We start from the raw sequence: 23,288 nt of genomic DNA on the forward strand, positions 1-23,288 counted from the left end.
TGATACAACGCGCTAACCATTCGGCCATCCCAAGAGAGAGAGAGAGAGAGAGAGAGAGAGAAATGGGGTTTAACTCCACTCGACACAAACTAGGTCATTTCGGGACTAACATAGGGTTCAAATATATTTTAATAATTTGCTTGCTCGTTGGGGTCTTTAGCAGTGGGAGGAAACCAGAGAACACGGAGAAAACCCATGAAGTTGGACAGGTGACCCTACTCCTTGTCACGTACTACCGAAGAATCAAAACCATCTGTACAAGTATGAATTGTATTAAAGTATATTCAGTCATCACATCGTATAAACCATATTGCTAGCCTGGAGGTCGGGTGTTCGATCCCTGCATTGGCCGAGAAAGTTCATCCAGATTTTTCGGCGTGGTTCCCATTGTCAGTGATGCAGGACGGAGGGCCTGACAAGGACAGCTGTCTAGTCCTTATGATGATACAAAAAACCGAGGTCCCGTGTATACATTTGAATGCACGTAAAAGATCCCTTGGCAGTTGGAATTCGATATAAGAGTAGGCCTTAGTGCCGCTGCATGGGCAAAATTTCCCTCATAGCAAACTGTATGGCATATGCCCGTCTTCATTAGCCCAGTATAGGAGCAGAACAGTAGGACGTTAAACCCAATTTCATTTCATTTTATTTCATAAACCATATTAAAGTCAAAATACAGGTCAATCTGATTATAATACAGATCTATATTTCGTCTCATTTTTTTATACTTTCGATGGCCTCTACTACATGAAGATCTGACCAGTTGTAGTGGAAGTTTGCGTCAGGTGTCATACGACTGCACGCTAAGAACTCGCCATAACATACCGTTTCATTAGCTAATCCCTCACATCAACCAGAACGTGGGTTATATAACAACTGTTCCAGATCCTAGTGTAGTAAAGGCAAGTAAAACGAAATTTTGAACTATAAAAAAAAACGAAATAGGATCTGTGTTTTAACCAGATTGAATAAAGGTTGACAGTTTACCTTAAAACAGGCTTTTCTGATATCTTCAGAATCCATGACAACAACTAAATATTCTGTAACAATATCCCAGGTCTAAAAGAACAAAACATTATACAATTTAAAAATGGTCAATTATTTTGGGCTGGAATGATCAAGATTATTCTACATAGTTTTTTCGGCTAGATCGATTGAGACCATAATCTATTTATTAATTTTGGGCTAGATTAATTAAGACTACGAAATGGGGTTTAATGGCCCACTGATCTGCTCCGAACCGGGCAGAGTGTGCTATGAGGGAAATTTTGCTCGGACAGCGGTACTACAGCCTACTCTTATATCCAACTGTCAAGGGATCTTTATGCATGCCAATGTGTACATGATACCTCAGTTTTTCGTCCCATCTGAACGACTAGACAGCTGTCCTTGTCAGGCCCTCCGTCCTGCATCACTGACAAGGGGGAGCCACACCAGAAAATCTAGATGAACTTTCTCAGCTAATGCAGGGATCAAACACCCGACCTCCAGGCTAGCGAGCCAGCGTCTTACAATTGAGACTACGATGTATTCTAGCTACATAGTGACATAGGGAATGAAGCAACAGAGACTATGGCCTATCAAACATAGTGATTTGGGGCTGAGCAATTGAGAATACAACTCATTTCAAATGTTAGATTGGATCAAATTCTACATAGTTATTTTGGACAACAGTACCTTTACTGAGGGGAGCTATGCTGGCTAAGTGGGTAAGACGCTGGCTTGCTAGTATGGAGATCGCATGTTCAATCCCTGCATTGGCCGAGAAAGTTCATTGTGATTTTCTACCGTGGTTTTCCCTTGTCAGTGATGCAGGTCCCGTGTATAAATTGGCGTGCATGTAAAAGATCCCTTGGCAGCTGGATTGTGATGTAGTGCCACTGCCCGGGCAAAATTACCCTTTATGCACACTGTATGGCGTATGTCCATCTTCATTTGCCCAGTTTAGTAGCAGAACAGTAGGACATTAAACCCCATTTCGTTTCATTTCATTTTATAGATTATACCACATATTCTACATCGTGATTTTGAACTGGATCGATTAAGGCTTTGACCTGTTCTACATATTTATATTTGGGCAGGATCGACTGAGACTACAGAAATGAAATGAAGTGGGGTTGAACGTCCTACTGTTCTGCTCCTATACTGGGCTAATGAAGACGGCATATGCCATACAGTGTGCTATGAGGGAAATTTTGCCCGGGCAGCGGCACTATCGCCTACTCTTATATCGAATTCCAACTGCCAAGGTATCTTTTACGTGCATTCTAATGTATACACGGGACCTCGGTTTTCCGTCTCATCCGAAGGACTAGACAGCTGTCCTTGTCAGGCCCTCCGTCCTGCATCACTGACAAGGGGGAATCACGCTGGAAAATCTGGATGAACTTTCACGGCCAATGCAGGGATCGAACACCAGATAATTTAACAACCAGCAGTTGAAGTTAAAACTAACCTGAACTAAATTTTCAACTTGTAAAAATAGTTCTGTCAAGGCTCGAACAACAGGAGGTAAGATGGCCGTCGGATCCTCTTCAGGTTTCGTGATGGCGATATAAAGTTTCCACAAGGGAGATAACACACTGAAATCTAAACGTTTGTCTGGAGCAGGTCTGAAAAATAGAAAAGTGGTATTCAGGTAACTCTCTCTCTAAATATATTAATTCTTTACCAGACAAGCAGAAAGAGAGGGTTTAACGTCCACTCGACACAGGTCATTTAGGGACAAACATATGGTTCAATTTTATTTCAACAATTCGCTTGGGCATAGGGATTTTTAGCAGTGGGAGGAAACCGGAGGACCCAGAGAAAGCCCATGAGGTTGGGCAGACGGACCTATTCCTTGTCACGTACAAGTAGGGAATCGAAACCACACCACTTGACTCAATAACAGACCTTATGATACAACGTGCATGCGCTAACCATTATTTCAACAATTTGCTTATGTGTAGAGGTCTTTAGTAGTGGGAGGAAACAGAGGACCTTGAGAAAACCCACGACGTTGGACAGGGGACACTACTCCTTACTACTTAACTCGATCAATACAGACTTTATGATGCAACGTGCATGTGTTAACCATTCACCTGGTATTAAAAAGACTTTTACAATTTTTAATATTTACAAACCTTTCCTCAGGTTGACATTCAATAATTTTCAGTAGAAGTTGAATAGCTTGTAGTCTCTGTGTTCCAGTCTGAATACAAGCCACATAAACCAGACGTAACCATAGTTCTTGTAAAGGTAAAGATCTAAATTATAAGAAAGAACATCCAGACCTATTATCAGTGATAGATACACAGCACAGCAGGAGTTAGATCTCTATGTTTTGGCATCTTTATTTGGCATCTGGCTATTCCAGACCTTTGCCCCACCTCCAAATTCTTTTACAAATTTACCCATTTAAATAAATGTCAATATAAAAAAATAACTTACAAAGCAACTTTTTGAGAGAGAACGAAGTCGAGGATATTATATCCAGTTTCAAAACTATCCCTAGAACCAGCCGTTACCGTGAACCTGTAGCCCCAAAAATCGGTTTTCTTGTCCGAGGAGTCACAGTTAAATTTATAATGAATCGTATCACCTGAAACATGAAAAAAAAACATTCCGAGATTGAGACAAAGTAATTTCTCCAGAGGCAAATCAAACAAATTCAGATTTTAGAGTCTCAAATCCTCTTTTGAAGGGAGAGAGAAAAGTGAGGTCATTTCGTGACTAACAAATGGTTCAATTTTATGTCATTAATTCACTTGTGTGTAGGGGCCTTTAACAGTGGGAGGAAACTGGAGGACCCAGAGAAAACCCACGAGGTTGGACAGGCGACCCTACTTCTCGTCACGTACAAACAGGGAATCGAAACCACGCCAGTTGACTCAATGACAGACCTTATGATACAGCACACACGCATTAAAGAATTAGGTTCTCACTGTAAGACTATGAGATATATCAACTTATAAGAATACTAGATTGCAGCAAGATCAGAAAAACGAGAAGAAAGAATAAACAAAACCGTTTTGATTTAATATCTGGAATTTAAGAATCCCCGCTCAACAGTAGCACAATAGACTTGGTAAAAGTGAAGATTCTTAAATTCCTTTTATTTACTCCTCTGCCCCGTCGGTATATTTTTTTGATCCAGTAGTCAGGCAGATGTATTACCCTGTCCAGCTTTAGTCACCTTATCAAAGGCGTGTTGCCGTCCCTCTTCTCGCATCCTGATTTAATATCCTTCAAATGATCAGCGATTTACTGATGAATTATCAAAAAGGATAAACCTAACGTATAGTAAAGTTACCTGGTACTTGGAAACTCGTCCATCTAGATTTCCCTTGGCCAGTAAATTCATATTTTCTTTTATCAGGATCATCACAGATATAAAACACTAATTCATCCATATCTTCCATCAGCGAACATCTAGAATATAGTTAAAAATACGGAAGATCAGTGTATGCTAAATGTTGAGAGAGAGAAAATGGGAGGACCCGAAGAAAACCCATGAGGTTGGACAAGCGACCCTACTCCTTTTCATGTACAATCGGGGATTCAAAACCATGCCACCTGACTCAATGACAGAACATGCACACATGTTAAACATTCGGACATCCAACCCCCCCTGCACGTAGGGGTCTTTAGCAGTGGGAAGAAACCGGAGATGGGCTGAAAACCCTACTCCTAGTCACATACAAGCTTTGGATTGAAACACCACTTGACTCAATCGACCACCATCCCTCTAGAAATGTGAAAATCTGCCTATTGCAGGTTTTTCTTTAGGCCTAAAATGTTATCTAAATTATTAATTAGACATTAATTAACCTATCCAGACCATAATCAACTCTAGATGGCATCGCTAGCCTGCGATCTTTAGTGGATTGTGAGCCGATTTACTGCATAACTTTCCTTCACGATTTAACAATTAAATGGATAATCGAGACTATGCTGTTTATCGTACTGACTTTAGTAATGATGATCGAGGCTAGGCAGGAAATTTCAATCGCTTACTTCTCGGTTCAGTACATTGCTTTTACATTGCTTTTACATCTAGTTTTTAACTATTATAGTGAGAACTGCCAACTCGTTATCAAATCTCCCATAATGTATCTTTAAAAATAAATACGGACGACTAACCTGCTATCAAACGTTATAGTTAAAAATGAAGCTCCAGCTAGATGTATTTTACCACGGTGATTAACAGATGGGTAATTATGTTCCGTTTCCTTGGTAACCGATGATATAGCTATTTCCTCCATAAACTGACAGGCTTTACAAGCGATTGGAATCAAACTTTGATGATCACAGTTGATTATTACTTTCTCTACAACCTGAAGTCATAAATAACAACAACAAGTTTTAATCAGGGTTTTCATTTCGAAATTTAGGACATTTCACAACTAATCAAAACTGTCAGCTCCAAATCCCGGCTTCTACTTCAGTATCCAGCACCCAAAATTGTAATTAGGACCAAATCAGGCCCTTCAAATCAAAGTTTATTTAGGACATTTAAAACCCAATTAAGAGTTTTCACGTCACATGGGGCTATACTACATACTGGAAAACACAACACCGAAAAACAACCGGAAAACAACTGGAAAACACCGGAAAAACACTAAATACCGGAAAACACCCTAAATACCGGAAACCACCCTAAATAGGTAACCCGGAGAAGGGCTATACTATAAACCGGAAACTAACCCTAACCCAGGCACACAGAGGACCAGGCTTCCGGTTCCCTATTTAGGGTGCCAGTCTCCGGGTTACCTATTTAGGGTATTTTCCGGTATTTAGTGTGTTTTCCGGTATTTAGTGTTTTTCAGGTGTTTTCCGGTATTCAGTATAAAATGGTGTTTTCTGGTTGTTTTCCTGTGTTTTCCGGTATATAGTATTGCCGCGTCACATGTAGGACACTAACACCCTTTCAGAATTTTATTTAAGACTTTTAGCAACAAATTAGGGCTTTCAATTCTAAATTTTATTTAGGACACTTAGCACCCTATCAGAGCAAGGACATTAAGCACCAAATCAGGGCCTTCAACCTAAATTTTCATTTGGGACATTTAGGGCACTCACTTCAAAATTGTAATTTTATGACTTGTGAAATGACCGACATGTCAGTTCTCCTCCCGGTCACTTTGGACTAAAATGGGAGCCATGGAGAAGATATATATGGACTATTGAATTAGGACCATTGGTATCTTATGGGCAAAAAATGAAATGAAATAAAATGGGGTTTAACGACCTATTCCGACTGGGTTAATAAAGACGGGCATATGCCATACAGTGTGCTATGAGGGAAATTTTGTCCGGAAAGCGGCACTGTGGCTAACTTTTATATCAAATTTCAACTGCCAAGGACTCTTTTACGTGCACCAAAATTATGTACACACCAGACCTCAATTTTCGTACCATCCAAATGACTAGACAGCTGTCCTTGTCAGGCCCTCCGTCTTGCATCATTGACAAGGAGATCTTAAGGGCAATTAATCAAATCCATCCATATATAAAATATAACCTTACCTTTAAGAAGTTATCGAAACCATCCATTTTATAAAGAAGATCCAATATGCATGGAATCTGTTCAATGTCCGTACATCCTAACAAATCACTTGTTATCGTTGGTCCCTGTGGCGGCCATCTTGCCAGTAAACCCCGCAGCAAATTACGTGAATATATGATAGACATAGCCATGTTGACTTTTGATAAAAATTCTCTCGATCCACATCGGCCATATTTGAGCAATTCTTTTCGCAGTAATTCCGTACTCTTCGTTTGACGTAATTCTCCGATTTTACCCTGGTTTATCGTTCCTGTGGGTATCAAGTTGATAGTTGTCTCCCCTTTTTCTTCCGTGGCTTTATCAAGTTTGTCTCGCTTAAACTGAAGGAAAAAAAAAAAAATTCGGAATTTGAAATTACTACTAAAGGTAAAATCCTAATTAAAATCTATTTATTAAAACAAAGCAATTGGATTTACAGTATTTGAAAGCAATTGGATTTACAGTATTTGTCTTTCGAATTTTTGTCTGCTAGGAGAAAAATTTGGCCTAGATTCTTCAATTAAGTTAAACTAGCAAGGCTTCTTTTTTTGTTATGCTTGACAGCTTGGGTAGAAAAAAATAATGTCAACTAAAGTGATAAATATATGCATATTATTACCTCATATTTTGCAGCTTTCTTTCCCCTGTAACAGAACAAAACAACTTTAAACACTACACAGAACAGATTGAGTTGGGTCCGGTAGAACATATTGAGTTGGGTCCGGTAGAACATATTGAGTTGGGTCCGGTAGAACAGATCGAGTTGGGTCTGGTAGAACAAATTGAGTTGGGTCCGGTAGAACATATTGAAATGTTTAATACCTTTTATCACTGCATGCAGTTCTGGATTTACCTGTAGGTCTGGCCAGTTAAGGTTTATATTATTTTTGACACTGTCATAAGCCTTTCATCTCACACATAGTGCTCAGTGGGTAAGACGGGGCTTAAAATCCACTCACACAAGCCAGGTCATATTAGGACAAACATAATGGTTCAATTTCATTTGAAAGACGGACAATATGATTTTATGCTGTACGTGTTAAACCACTAGACTACCCCCCCCCCCCTCCCCCCACCCCATCCAACGTAAACAATCAACGAGCACATAAAACTAGTAAACAAAAAACACCCTGAAGATTTGTCAGTGGTGAAATTTTGCCTGGGCAGTGGCACTTTGACCTAATCTTATATATTAAATTCCAACTGCCAAGGGATCTTTTACGTACATACCAATGTATACACGCGACCTCGTTTTTTGTCCCCTCCAAAACACTAGACAGCTGTCCTTGTCAGGCCCTTCGTCCTGCACCACTGACAAGGGAAACCACGTTGGAAAATGAAATTTTGCCTGGGCAGTGGCACTTTGACCTAATCTTATATATTAAATTCCAACTGCCAAGGGATCTTTTACGTACATACCAATGTATACACGCGACCTCGTTTTTCGTCCCCTCCAAAACACTAGACAGCTGTCCTTGTCAGGCCCTTCGTCCTGCACCAATGACAAGGGAAACCACGTTGGAAAATCCCAATGAATTTTCTCGACCAATGCAGGGATCGAACATGCGACCTCCAGGCTAGCGAGCCAGCGTCTTACCCACTTACCCACTTAGCCACCATGACCCCCAGTTATGAAAACAAATGTCCGTCTGCTACTCACCCATCGTGATGATGATGATGATGATGATGTATAGATGGAGACAGGATTATACCAGTATCAATCATTTTATCTCCATTTTTATCATCGCTATCTTTCTCCTCATCTTTCTTCTCCCTGAAAACATCAAATATTCATTTTATGATCAAAAATAGATTTACAACTGTATGGGCTAGTCTTACACGTTATTACATGGGATAGTATTACAAGTTATTAGAGGGGGTTCATGTGGCTAAGTTGGTAAGACACTGGCTCGCTAGCCTGGAGGTCGGGTGTTCGATCCCTGCATTGGCCGAGAAAGTTCATCCAGATTTTCCGGTGTGGTTTCCCCTTGTCAGAGATGCAGGGCAGAGGGCATGACAAGGAGAGCTGTCTAGTCATTCGGATGAGATGAAAAACCGAGGTCCGGTGTACACTTTTGCGTGCACATAAAAGATCCCTTGGCAGTTGGAATTCGATATAAAAGTAGGCAATAGTGCCGCTGCCTGGGCAAAATTTCCCTCATAGCACACTGTATGGCGTATGCCCGTCTTCATTAGCCCAGTACAGGAGCAGAACAGTAGGACGTTAAACCCCATTTCATTTCATTTCACAGGTTATTACATCTGTATGGGCTAGTCTCACAGGTTATTACATCTGTATGGGCTAGTATTATAGGTTATTACATCTGTATGGGCTAGTCTCACAGGTTATTACATCTGTATGGGCTAGTCTCACAGGTTATTACATCTGTATGGGCTAGTCTCACAGGTTATTACATCTGTATGGGCTAGTATTATAGGTTATTACATCTGTATGGGCTAGTATTATAGGTTATTACATCTGTATGGGCTAGTATTATAGGTTATTACATCTGTATGGGCTAGTATTATAGGTTATTACATCTGTATGGGCTAGTATTATAGGTTATTACATCTGTATGGGCTAGTATTATAGGTTATTACATCCATATGGGCTAGACCACGGTTCTAAATATTAATTTCTACTTACCAACTTTCCATAAAACTTTTAATTTCATCAGAATTCTCAAAACTGAAAAAAAATCAAAATGGAAATATAATATAACAAGTTTTCCTCAAACAGGGCAGCTGTACAGGGTTTGAAAAATGAAGTCTCTGGAAAATTCTGTGTTCTAAGACTAGGATAATAAAAGGTTAGTCATTGAGTTGCTCTCAGATAAAATTGTATTCTTTGATCGAAATTCAATATGATGGGTTTTTCCCTTTCCTAGATATGTTAAAATTGTTTCTATTATAAAGCACATATATTCCATTTATTCAGAGAAATAGTTACCTTCCTGACAAATACAGATTAATGGAAAAATTAACAAATGTAAACGGGGATTGGAGAATTTAGCTTGGATTAATATATTTATAAATGATGAAAGCAGAATCTGTCAATTTTATTTTTGTTTTTAAGGGTCTTTAGCAGTGGGGGGAAACCCGAGAAAACCAATAAGGATGGACAGGCGACCATATATCTTCTCATGTACAAGTGAGAAACCGAAACCACACCGCTTGACTGAATGACAGACCTTATGATCCAACGTCTTAAACAATTCGCCAACCCATTCTCTACCAAATTTTTTTTCAAGCGAAACAGAGAGAGAGAAATAGAGTTTAACGTCCACTTGACACAAACTAGGTCATTTCGGGACTAACATATGGTTCAATTTTATTTTAATAATTCACTTGCACATATGGATCTTTAGCAGTGGGAGGAAACTGGAGGACTCGGAGAAACCCACGAGGTTGGATTCGAGCGTAAGTCCTGCTCTACAAACATTATGTTCTATTTTTACTCACTTTTCTACGATAGCTTTTATTACAGCATCCCGACTACCTTCATGCATGTCGTAAATAACTTGTAAAACTGACGTCGGTACTTTAAACTTTTCATGTAACGCCTGTAAAAAAATAAAACAAATATGGAATACAATTACACTGTAACCTGAATATCATTTAATCTTGTGTATCTTCCTTGAGATGTTTAAAAAAACTTGAAATGCAGGTTACCCTATCATACACATTTTGTTCTAATACAGTGGTTCTTAACATTTTTTTGCAATGACACACATTGGAACGCTTGAAAAAATAGCGGCACACCTGGTTAAATATATATGAAAAATGTTTGAATTTTGCAAGTCAGACCGCATATAAATGTAGACAGAGACTCATAGATACATAAAAAGACTCAAACTAAATAAAGAACCAGCGGCTGCCAGGCAGGTAAGCCCACATTTTCGAGAGATGGATAGAGAACAAGCTAAAAAGAAAGTGATTTTTCCTAAAATCAAGGGCTATAAATCAGGAAGCTACGGTCCGATATGCGCGAATATCAAAAGGAACCGAGATCTTTCGGTTATAAACTTACATTTCAAGTTTCAACAAAATCGGATAAAAATTGTGACCTCTATTGGGTCCACAACCTTGATATACCATATTTTTACGCTATTTGAGAACGAACGGCGGCCAATTTGTCTGTCAATTTTGGGCCGATGTTCACGAAATTCGAACTTAGCTGTCCTTAGGGTGTAACGGTGATATAAAAATACGGTTTTTAAAATCGGATAAAAAATTATGACCTCTATAGGGTCCACAAGCTAAAAACGCGATTTTTCGTACAATCAGGGGCCATAATTCAGGAAGTTACAGTCCGATATGCGCGAATATCGAAAGAAACCGAGATCTTTGGGTTATAGACTTATATTTCAAGTTTCATCAAAATCGGATAAAAATTGTGACCTCTATAGGGTCCACAAGCTAAAAACGTGATTTTTCGTACAATCAGGGGCCATAATCCATGAAGTTTCGATCCGATACATGCCAATATCGAGAGCAGCCGAGATCTTTTGGGGATAAACCTATATTTCAAGTTTCGTATAAAAACACAGCTCTAAACACCAGCGAATACTCAATTGGGATCACATGATTTTTCGCATTTTCTTAGTGTGGCGTTCAAAATTTCGTGGCACACTAAGGAAGGTCTCGCAGCACACTGGTTGAGAATCACTGTTCTAATGGATTATTCTGATAACATAAAACATTTTTACCTCAAATAGCGTCTTAGTTTTGGAATCAACCGTTCCAAAGACATTGGGAAGATCCTCGTCTTCATGGAACGAAGAATTGGACACAGTTTTTAACGATGAAGAGGAAGAGGAAGAAATCGTTTCATAAATATCATCATCATCGTCATCATCATCCAAATCATCATCATCATCATCATCATTTGAATCTTGATCCGTTCCCGATAATTTCGATTTTTCTGTGTTTTTACGATTAACGGTCGATGATTTTTTTATAATGGTGGGTGGCGTTTTTGTTGAACGATCATGAGTATATAACATCAATGATAAAACCTGAGAAATAACAAAAAAAATATATTTATTTATTTTACCTTGAAGTGAAATGAAATGAAATGAAATGGGGTTTAACGTCCTACTGTTCTGCTCCGGACTGGGCTAATGAAGATGGGCATACGCCATACAGCGTGCTATGAGGGGAATTTTGCCCGGACAGAGGCACTACGGCCTACTCTGATATCGAATTTCAACTGTCAAGGGATCTGTTACGTGCACGCCAATGTGTACACGGGACCTCGGTTTTTCGTTTCATCCGAACGACTAGACAGCTGTCCTTGTCAGACCCTCCGTCCTGCATCACTAACAATGGAGAACCACGGCGGAAAATGTGGATGAACTTTCTCGACCAATGCAGGGATCGAAGCGAGCCAGCGTCTTACCCACTTAGCCAACGTGATTCCCTTACCATGAAGTATAAAATTATACCTGATGTTAGTGGTGCAGGACAGGGGCCTGCTAAGGAACAGTGTTTAGTTGTTCAGAAGATAAAAAAAAAAAAGGCCTGATGTACACGTAAAAGAGCCCTTGACAGTTGGAAATCAAGTGGGGGTGAGAAACAAGGTTGAAAAATTGGGATTTTTAATGTGTGACTTTGTTCCTGTGGAAATATTAAAGGAATTACTGTATTTAAAGTTTAGTTTCAAGCCATTGTTAGAAAACTGTTCAAATCTGTTGAGAATCATAGAAAAAACATTTCTATTATTGTGTAGTTTAACTGCTCGAAATAAAGTATAATTTGACTAAAATTTTCCATATATATTCCCTTTTCATTATTTATTTTTATAAATATTATGGCAAGAACTGTCAGCTCTTTATCTAAATCTTACATATGCATCTTTAAAAATCAGTTGTAAATAAACTGAACGACATTACAAACCTCCAAATCTTTAAGCAACCATTGCTGACTAAAACCAGTGCCGAGACTCGCAAGATGAACCAAGCACTGGATAAACAAAGCTTTAAATAATTCATCGTCCAACTGGAACTGACTGGTCTGGAGATAATTATGAAGAACTTTTAATGCCAGAGACAAAACCCATAGAGTTTCCACTTCCAAACTTTCACCTAGAAAAAATTAAATTATTTTATGAACATTATTTTTTTTTTTTGTATTCTACAACTATAAATGTAATAAAAATCAGGGGGTTAGCGCGTGCACGTTGTATCATAAGGTTTTTCATTCAGTCAACTGGTATCGATTCATTGATTGTACGTGAGGAGTAGGGTTGCCTGTCCTACCTCATGGGTTTTCTGCGGGTCCTCTGGCTTCCTCCCACTGCTAAAACCCCTACGCTCAATGAATTATTGAAATAAATTTAACTATATGTTTGTCCTGAAATGAACTAGCTTGTGTTGAGTGGATGTTTCTCTCTCTCTCTCTCTCTCTCTCTCTCTCTCTCTCTCTCTCTCTCTCTCTCTCATGTGATACAACGCGCGCGTGCAAAAACAAAGATTGAATTCACTTTCACTGCCCTTGTTTTTCTTCCCGTGTGTTCCATACCAAACTCTTGGTCCTGCACCATTGACAAGGGGAAATAAAGCCGGTAAAGCCTAAGAAACTGTCTCGGCCAACACGGAACTCCTGGTGATGCTAGGTTCCCACTATCACGATTCACAACTGAAATTATGGAGTAATTGTGTTGATCCTATCGGGTCTTATATATTGAGGTCAGTCGTAGTAATCGTGTTGATCATATTGAAACGTATACGAACGTATCTGCACACAGCATATCGTGGACTCAATAGAGGCATTGCACGACAGTGGGAACCTAACATTAGTAAGCCAGTGTCTTACTCACTGAACCACTGTGACTCCCGTACACAAGACAGAGTATGTTTACGTTTTCTCGACCACCTGATACCACATCTTGCTGAGAAGTTCTTTTGTATCATAAAACGTTTTAGTAAAGATTTGAAATATATCAATATATCATTTATTAATTACCTGCTTTTATCTTGGCAACCGTTTCCGTGACGATACTTGTGAACTCGGTTACATGTTCTGTATCCCATAATTCTACCATATCACTGGTACACGTAACACATTGGTCTTTTACCTACAAAACAAAAACTTTTATTTTAAATATTTGACTTAAAAATTCAAGTTATTATATTTTTAACCGGCCTTATGATTCGCTATTGATCACGACACGCTGAATCGATGTATCACAGTATTTTTTTTTTTTTTGTCACTTCAGTAAGTAACATTTCATAGGTACAGAAACACTCTAAAATTGTTTTGCTCCTTATTTTGATCCACATCAACATCTACAGGACTAAATATATCAATTATTAATTTATCCTGTTGTTTTCTTGGTATATATTGACTTGGTTATGAATCAAGAATACGAATCATATTGTAGCAAATAGTATATGGTACAATGTTATTTCAATAATTCCCTTGTGCCTAGAGGTCTCTTGTGCCTAGAGGTAACCAGAGCATTTGGAGTAAACCCATGAGGTTGGACAGGCGAGTTTCTGAACAATATATTTACCGTATGTCTCCTTCTGGTCTGTACATCTACGACGAGTGTCTGACATTTATCGGGGAAGTTTTTAATCACGATTCCGTTCTTCTTCTCTAATGTTTTATGTATATAGTTGACTTGGTTCCCGATCGTTAAAACTTCAGGAAAACCGGCCATTACAAACATCGCAAATATTGATGATAATTCTGGCTTCTGCTGTAAAAACAACGTTTGTAAACTTTATTACTTAAATATGCAATAGAAGAAAGCATATCTTGTGCTTACAGGTCTTTATAGCAATCAGTGGAAACCTGAGGACCAAGATAAAAAACCACAAGGTTAAGCAGCTCATGGTGTCCCTACTTCTTGTCGCATACACAAGTTCTGGATCGAGACCACTTGATTCAAAGACAGATGTTATGATTTAAAAAGCACTCCTTAGACCACTTGATATGACTTCACCTCCCCCCAAACTAGTTTGACCACTTAATATCCCCTCCGCCCCCCCCCCCCCCCCACCTCAAACTAGATAGGAGCTACCCGTATAAATTATAATTTCTTCAACTATATTCCTAGTGATACTGGTTGATCTTCTAGAGGGAGTTTTACTGGTATCACTATCATCAACCACCTGTTACCACCTTCCCTCCCTCCTCCCCCTCCCTAATCAGATAAGAGTTACCTGTACTAAGTATAAAGTATAATTCCTTCAACTACCTTTCTAGTGATACTGGTTGATCTTTTAGAGGGAGTTTTACTGGCATCACCATCAGCAACTGCTTTACTTGTTATTTCATGACTTGAACTGTTATTTTCATCTAGACTTATCCCTTCATCTTTCTTAATAAAACCACCCTGAAAATATTCATCATAAATTGTTTTACTGGTATGACTGGTAAGCTGATACCGTTGACTAATGAAGCTAGGCCTTTTAGTAATGACAATTTTTGTGATCATTAAATCATATAAGTGGTCAGTATTCTAAACTAATGTTTAGTATGTATAGAAAGTGATTAGAAATTATATAACAGTTGTCATTAATTAGCAGATGTGTAACTAGCTGTAAACATGTCACTACTAGCGTAGAAGCATGACTATTTATAACACCCATCACTATTGAATACCCAAACCTGGACAATAGTGGTGAAAATGAAAGGAATGGGGTTTAACGTCCTACTGTTCTGCTCCGACTGGGCTAATGAAGATGGGGGGGGACCATAGTGGTGTATATCAGTGCTCACTCTGGGTTTCATTTTTGTTCCGCCAATTTTTCATTTTAATTTATTAGCCATATATTTTCTCCGCCAAAATAAAGAACAAACATCTATTACATTTTTTCATTATTTTGTTTTACATAAGTACATACAATATACATATGAAATTACAATTTACAAAATTCTTCTCTGCTTTTACATAACTTAGTAACATTAAAACTACACAGTGTATTTGTTTTTAATGAATATCTGTATATCTGAAAATTTCCATTCATCCTTAAAAGATCTACGTTTTCATAATGCGCTTAAACAAAAATGGATAATTGAGACTTTGTTTTTTTATAGTACCGACATTAGTAATGATGATCGAGACTAGGCCTAACATTCAAATGCTAATATCTCGGTTCAGAGTGAAGCAATTCGACTGAAATTTCCAGCATATTCTATTCAAGTTATCTATTTTTAACTATTATAGTGAGAACTGTCAGTTCTTTTATCTAATCTCCCATAATGCCTCTTTAAGAATTTTCTTTTTCGAAATTTTTCTCAGTCGCAAACTTTTGAGATACCGTAGCCTACATGCAGACCTATTGTAGAAGTTGATATCGCTTCAACATTCAAGGATGTAATATTATTAGATGGAAGGGAGCTGATCATGTCAGTATCATCTGTAGATTTGGAGCATTTTGGTGGTGACATACTAAAATAATCTGACATTCTTCTATCGGACGTTGACGAAGGCTGTTCAATTTTTCGCTTACGACCCATGGCATGGCATGCGATGTTATGATAACTGACTTTCGACAACCCAAAGAATATATACGCAATTATAAACTGTAACAACAAACCTGGCTCCATTTATTTTAGGTACGGGCAATAGTAGTATGAAAAAGATAAAACAGATGTCGTAATGCAATAATCCCAAACAAATCGAACAAGTATTATTCACAGTGTCCGCCATTTTGAATATGTAGAAACCGTCAAAATATCCACGGATTCGTATTTGAAGACAAATAATTAAATCTTTTGTCTCTTAATTAGTTTATAACTACTTTTACTGTAAAAACTAATCAACACTAATCCGAGATTGATCAAGAGACAAAAGATATCTCTATTATTGGCACCTAACTGATTGATGACTGACTCAGCCAAGTGCAATAGACTGTGTAACGCGTATCATGCACGGCGTGGAAATAAAGCTTTGTGGCAAGAAAAATTTATCGCCAAGGTTAAAAAAGAATCACCATACAGGAAAAAGTTATCGCCAAAAATTTCGCCAGATCGAATATTTTATCGCCAAAATTATATTTTTATCGCAATTGGCGGCAATGGCGATCGACAGCGTGAGCGCTGGTGTATATCATTCAATAGTCACAGTTTTAACACCTAAGTAATGACTACTGCCTGAATACTAGTAATTTTAATGAACTAATCAACACTATATATAAGAGAGAGAGATAGAGAGATAGAGAGAGAGTGAGTTTAACATCCACTCAACAAAAACTAAGTCATTTCGAGACTAACATATGGTTCAATTTTATTTCAATAATTCACTTGTGCATAGGGGTCTTCAGCTGTGGGAGGATTCCGGAGGACCCAGAGAAAACCCAAGAGATTGGACAGATGACCCTACTTCTTGTCACGTACAACCGAAAAATCGAAACCACGCCAGTTGACTCAATGACAGACCTTATGATACAACATGCACGCCCTAACCATTCGGCCGTCCAACCTCCGGAAAATATCAATAATGCTGACCTACCTCTTTCAGCGTCTGGACACATCTTGAGACTTGATTATTGACGATAGATTTCCATTGATCCGCATTCGATAGGGACCCAAGAATACGAGCCATAGAACACGCCCACTCAATACCACTTCTAGAATAATAGAAAACAAACATAGATCACAACCACTTCTACAGACATAGAACACAACCACTCAATACCACTTCTACAAACAGAACACAACCACTCAATACCACTTCTACAAACAGAACACAACCATTAGATACCACTTCTACAAACATAGAACACAACCACTCGATATCACTTCTCAGACATAGAACACAACCACTTGATATCACTTCTACAAACATAGAACACAACCACTCGATATCACTTCTACATAGAATACAACCACACGATATCACTTTTACATAGAACACAACCACTCGATATCACTTCTACATAGCATACAACCACTTGATAACACTTCTACATAGAAAACATCTACTTGATATCACTTCTACAAACATAGAGCCACTCGATACCACTTCTACATACACATAACACAACCACTTGATACCACTTCTACCTAGGTTTTTCGTCCCATCTGAATGACTAGACAGCTGTCATTGTCAGGCCCTCCATCCTGCAACACTGACAAGGGGAAACAAAGCCGGAAATCTGGATGAACTTTCTCGGAATCGAAACCGCGACCTCTTAGACTAGCGAGCCAGCGTCTTACTCACTTATCCACCGTGGCTCCATAGTAGTTTAGTAGTATCTGACATTTCAACAGGTACCATTAGAATCATTATTTCCAGTCCAGGTTATAAAAAATATTCTTACTTTTCTAAACATGAGGCTCCAAAATTGAATAAATAATTGACAGTTTCCTGTCCTGATGGTGCTGTAGGTTTTGACGTTTTACTTGGTACAACTGTTAACACCGCCTCATCAGATACTTCTGTTGATGATTTGGTGAGCAGACGCCCCAGTAAACCCATTCCTAGATGTTGAGTGTTCAACTCATGGTTTCGATCACCTCTATAACATGCAAAAAAAAATATAAACAATATAAGTTCAGAAACATGGAAGGAAGAAAATAGTGGGTATTTAGCCTTTAGCAGTAGGATGAAACCGGAGGACTTTGAGAAAACCCACAAGGTTGGACAGGCGACCTAACTCCTTGTCATGTACAATCGGGGATTCGAAACCACGCCAGTTGACTCAATGACGGGCCTTATGATACAGCGGGCGTGTGCTAACCATTCGGCCATCCAATCCCCCAGGCTCACTGATACGAAAAACAACAGCTACACGATTTGTTTTACTATTATTTGCATCAATCGGTGTATCAATATTGTCGTTGCGACATTGTTTTCAATTTATAGACAAGGAATAGAGAAATAAGATGGCATTATATATATTTCATTAATTAATATCTTTGGCAAGTTGGTAGATTCACATATATGTAGAATTGTACTTAAATCAACTTAGTTAATAACTGATGGGTTGACACATAAAAAGAGTTATATAGCCAAAACATATGTCTATAAAATACCACAGAGAGTATGTGTGCAAGGAAAAGTACTATTGCATCATTGGGTTTAATTTAACCAATCATTTTGTTAATTACACAAGTTCAGGTCCATGAACACGCTTTGTTATGCGTGATATACGTGAGTGCTATATAAGATATCTATTTGAAACTTTCAAGCAGACTTCCATTAGATTCCAGAGAGGTTCCATCTGAGTTCCTAGACAGCCGCGAGGCTGGCTAGGGTGGAGAAATGGTTGTAGCTAGTATTGTTATCTATTATGCTTGTATCCATTTAAGGAGCTATGTATATATAAAATGTAGAAGCGAACTGTTGCATTGTTATTCCTGGTAAGACAAACGTTTTAAGAAAACTGTAAGAAGTAAATACACAACGTGAACCAGAAGTAAAGACAGCTAGAGACAAATTCTAGACGATCACAAGGCTACAGAAATATGTAGTAAGAAAAGATGCATGGGTCGTACGTAGGATGTGGCGTCCGGTTTTCCCACCCCGCTCTCCATGTCAGACAGAAAGGCCCATGGTGCTACATGGGTACCTGTCTTTAGAGAAGAAAATTATTTATCCAATGCTAGGTTCACACTGTCATGCGATGCATTACGATAGGATTGTCTCTATTGAGTCCACGATCTGGTACGTGCAGATACGTTCGATGGATTGCGATAGGATTGTCCCTATTGAGTCCACGATCTGGTACGTGCAGATACGTCCGGATACGACCATCACAATTGCTACGACTGACCTCAATATATGATTAGACCTGATAGGATCACCAAGAATACTCCACGATTTCAATCGCCGCACGAATCGTGATAGTGGGAACCTAGCATTACAAATAATCTTACCTGGCCACTTTATATAATAAATGTAGAAAATCTTTGGTTGTAAAATTATACGTCACACCTTGAATCGGTATCTAAGATATAAAGAAGGTACATTTTATATAATTCAATCATACTCTATGAAAAAAACACACCCCCAATTTTGTTTTATGAAATGAAATGTTGAAAGAATTGACTTGTTTCTTTGATTGGCATTTACCATATTTTTCGGGGTATAGGTTGATACTTTTCTCTGCTGAAGCCTGGCCTTTGTCTCATACTCTGCATTGACTTTATATACCAATGAAGGAAAAAAAAAAAAAATAATGACATCCTGAAATTTTTTTTTTTCAGTAGTGAGAGAGAGAAATGGGGTTTAACGTCCACTCGACACAGACTAGGTCATTTTGGGACTAACATATGGTTTAATTTTATTTCAATAATTCGCTTGCGCGTAGGGGTCTTTAGCAGTGGGAGGAAACCAGAGTACCTGGAGAAAACCCACGAGGTTGGACAGGCGACCCTACTCCTTGTCAAGTACAACCGGGGATTCGAAACCACGCCAGTTGACTCAATGACAGGCCTTATGATACAGCACGCACGTGCTTACCATTCGGCCATCAGCCCCCCCCTCCCAGCGATTAATCTATACATACCTTATTCTCCAGTGGTATCATGGCACCCAGTAGTCCCATAATCCTCTCTTGTGAATGGAATGCGAAGGCTTCTTCCTGCCGTGTTTCTAAATTCTCTGTACCTTCTTGTAATAGATGTTTACTGCCATCTGGTGGGGAAATTAGATATAAAAATTGAATCAATGTCTCTTGAAACTAAATATTAAATACACAAATCACATGGTGGCTAAGTGAGTAAGATGCTGGCCTGCTAGCCTAGGTCACAGGTTTTTCCAGCGTTGTTTCTCTTTGTCAGTGGAGCAAGATGGAGGGTCTGACAAGGACAGCTGTCTAGTCATTCATATTGGACAAAAAACCAAGGTCCTTTACACATGATGGGGAACTTTCTCTAAACTATCGATACACAGCGTTATACACTGATTCTGTAGCTGGGAATTACCTCCCCTAGTATTAACTTACCGTCGGCATCATCGGGAACTTTCTCTAAACAATCGGTACATAGCGTTATACACTGATTCTGTAGCTGGGCTGACAGACGGATATAATCCGAATCTGATGACACGTGCGACGTATCATTACGAATTATCTCCCCTAATATTAACGAGAGTGATGTGAACAATAACCAGACATGTTGATGGATGTACGCCTGCGTCAACGAATCAGAAGTCAGTAACGTCTTCACTGAAAATAGAACACAGCGACGAATTAATTACTGTGTAACTGACCATATTGCTGGATTAAATTCAAAAATCTAATTTACGATATTGATGAATTGTTTAAAGAATAAGCATGCCAACTTTCATGTCGATGGGACTTGAATTGACGTAGCCTTAGGCTTTTTCGAAGAGCAAGATGAGTAGCGGTTAGCAACCAGTTCCCCGAGTCTAAAAATTAACATCTCACTACAGACTATTTATACTGAGCTGTCGCTACCATTTAATCGTGTGTATCCGGCGTTATTTTCTTTAAGGCATTATGATCTGATATGTACTTGTATCCAAAATAAATTTGACAGTTTAATTTCCCTACATGTTTTCAATTATAAGTGTTTCGCTTAATTATCAGAGCTGATCAATAATTAGTTGAACCATTCAATAGGTCATTTGATCAGAACACATGCTTGTGAAATATTAGAAACAAAATGAAAAGCAATACTTACATCTGACAGGTGGAATTCTTGTTACAGCATGACTCTCTAAATGTCTACAATATAAAATATACCTTTCAGTAAATCAGGAGTTGTCTGGGATATTAAACCATTGAGAAATAGTAATGAAATGAAATGGGGTTTAACATCCTACTGTTCTGCTCCGATTGGGCTAATGAAGATGGGCTATGAGGCAAATTTTGCCTGGACAGCGGTACTATGTCCAATTGTCAAGGTGTTTTAAGGTCCACTTGACACGAACTAGGTCATTTCATTTCGGGACTAACACATGATTCTATTCTATTTCAATAATTTGTTTAGGTGTAGGGATCTTTAGCAGAGGAAACTGGAGTACCCAGAGAAAACCCACGAGGTTGGACAGGTGTCCGTACTCCTTGTCACATACAACCTGGGAATCGAAACCACGCCTGTTTGCTCAATGACAGACCTTTTGATACAGCCCGCACATGGTAACTATTCGGCCATCCAACCCCCCGCTAACCATTCAGCCCCCCCCCCCTATATACTACACAACTACATTATAATGTGAGCAGGTAATAAGACTTACTCAGCTGGGAACTTTTGGTTACTATGGCAACCTAGACAAAGATCAAAATCTTCACAAATATCACAGTGAATTCTGGTTCCAATAATAAAACCCTGACATTTATTACACTTAAATCTGAAAAAAAAATCAAAGAAAACAAAAATTATTATTATTTGTCAGTCACAGCTTTAGGGAAAAAGAACAACTTGAAAATTAAAAGAATAGTAATTCTTATATCTTACTCAGTGAGTCACCGCCTGTTATTGGTGTTCGATTGTAAATGACTGGGCTAATGAAGACCAGCATATGCCATACAGTGTGCTATGAGGGAAATTTTGCACGGGCAGCGGTACTACAGCTTACTTATATCGAATTCCAACTGCCAAGGCATCTTTTACGTGCATGCCAATGTATACACAGGACCTTGTTTTTTTGTCCCATCCAAATAACTAGACAGCTGTCCTTGTCAGGCCCTCTGTCCTGCAACATTAACAAGGGATCAAACACCCGACCACCAGGCTAGCGAGCCAGCGGCTTAACCACTTAGCCACCGTTGCTCCCCTTGATGACAAGAGTTTTATCCTGATTGTCTTGATCAGACAGATATTGCGTGAGAGTCTGGTATAATTTACACTAGATGTAGGTTACAATCACATGAGTGTCTGGTTGACCAAGATTAGATATAAATTACACTAGATATGGCATGATAGTCTGGTTGATCAAGATGAAATATAACTTGCACTAAATGTATGACATTACAGAGAGACTGGTTGACCAAGATGAAATATAACTTGCACTAGATGTACGATGTTGTGAGAGACTGGTTGACCAAGATGAAATATCACTTACACTAGATGTATGATGTTGTGAGAGACTGGTTGGTCAAGATGGAATATAACTTACACTAGATGTATGATATTATGAGAGACTGGTAGATCAAGTTTTGTGTGAGAGACTGGTTGACCAAGATGAAATATAACTAACACTAGATGTATGACATTACAAGAGAATGGTATATCAAGTTTAAATATATAGAACTTACACTAGATGCACGATATCGTGATCGTCTTTATGGTCACCCTCTGGTTTCACACCACCTGATATAAAAATTTAAATAATGGTTTTATATTCAGTGACGAAGAGAAATGAGGTTAAAAATGTTTTTGCAGAGGAAAAGTATTGAAGAGAGAGACTTAACGTCTACTGAACACAAGCTAGGTCATTAGGGGACGAACATCAGGTTTAATTTTATTTCAATAATTCGCATGTGTGTAGAGGTCTTTAGCAGTGGGAGGAAATCAAAGAACCTGGAGAAAACCCACGAGGTTGGACAGATGAAAAAATATATTTAGGCCTCTAATAAATACCTGAGAAGCATGTAGTACAGAGATCCATGTCCACACATTGTAAACATCTATATCGTCGTCCTGGTAACGTATTACCACACCCATCACAGTTTATCTCTACATCTAATAAATCACAAAATCTAGCAACAAACATTTGAATTTCCTGGAATTATAACAAATACAATAAACATCTGAATTTCCTAGAAATATAATAAATACAATAAACATCTGAACTTCCTGGAAATATAAAAACAACAAACATCCGAATCGGCTG

At 38.6% G+C, this 23,288-nt stretch overlaps 1 protein-coding gene across 1 annotated transcript in view; it reads right to left on the minus strand.

Annotated features, from left to right (window-relative positions):
- Positions 1 to 9,212: 9,212 nt before the first annotated feature.
- LOC126812451 (zinc finger ZZ-type and EF-hand domain-containing protein 1) overlaps positions 9,213 to 23,288 on the minus strand; it is a 61,879-nt gene continuing 47,803 nt past the window's right edge. The window contains exons 51-60 of the mRNA XM_050538847.1: positions 23,036 to 23,177; positions 22,711 to 22,765; positions 21,690 to 21,803; positions 21,134 to 21,177; positions 20,434 to 20,655; positions 19,996 to 20,123; positions 19,364 to 19,434; positions 17,806 to 18,003; positions 17,194 to 17,218; positions 9,213 to 9,218 (exon numbers count right to left, since the gene is read on the minus strand). Coding sequence (XP_050394804.1) covers positions 9,213 to 9,218; positions 17,194 to 17,218; positions 17,806 to 18,003; positions 19,364 to 19,434; positions 19,996 to 20,123; positions 20,434 to 20,655; positions 21,134 to 21,177; positions 21,690 to 21,803; positions 22,711 to 22,765; positions 23,036 to 23,177 — 1,005 coding nt within the window. The remainder of the gene's footprint in view (positions 9,219 to 17,193; positions 17,219 to 17,805; positions 18,004 to 19,363; positions 19,435 to 19,995; positions 20,124 to 20,433; positions 20,656 to 21,133; positions 21,178 to 21,689; positions 21,804 to 22,710; positions 22,766 to 23,035; positions 23,178 to 23,288) is intronic.

Source organism: Patella vulgata, chromosome 2 (assembly GCF_932274485.2).
Source record: "Patella vulgata chromosome 2, xgPatVulg1.2, whole genome shotgun sequence".
Lineage (NCBI taxonomy): Eukaryota > Metazoa > Mollusca > Gastropoda > Patellidae > Patella > Patella vulgata.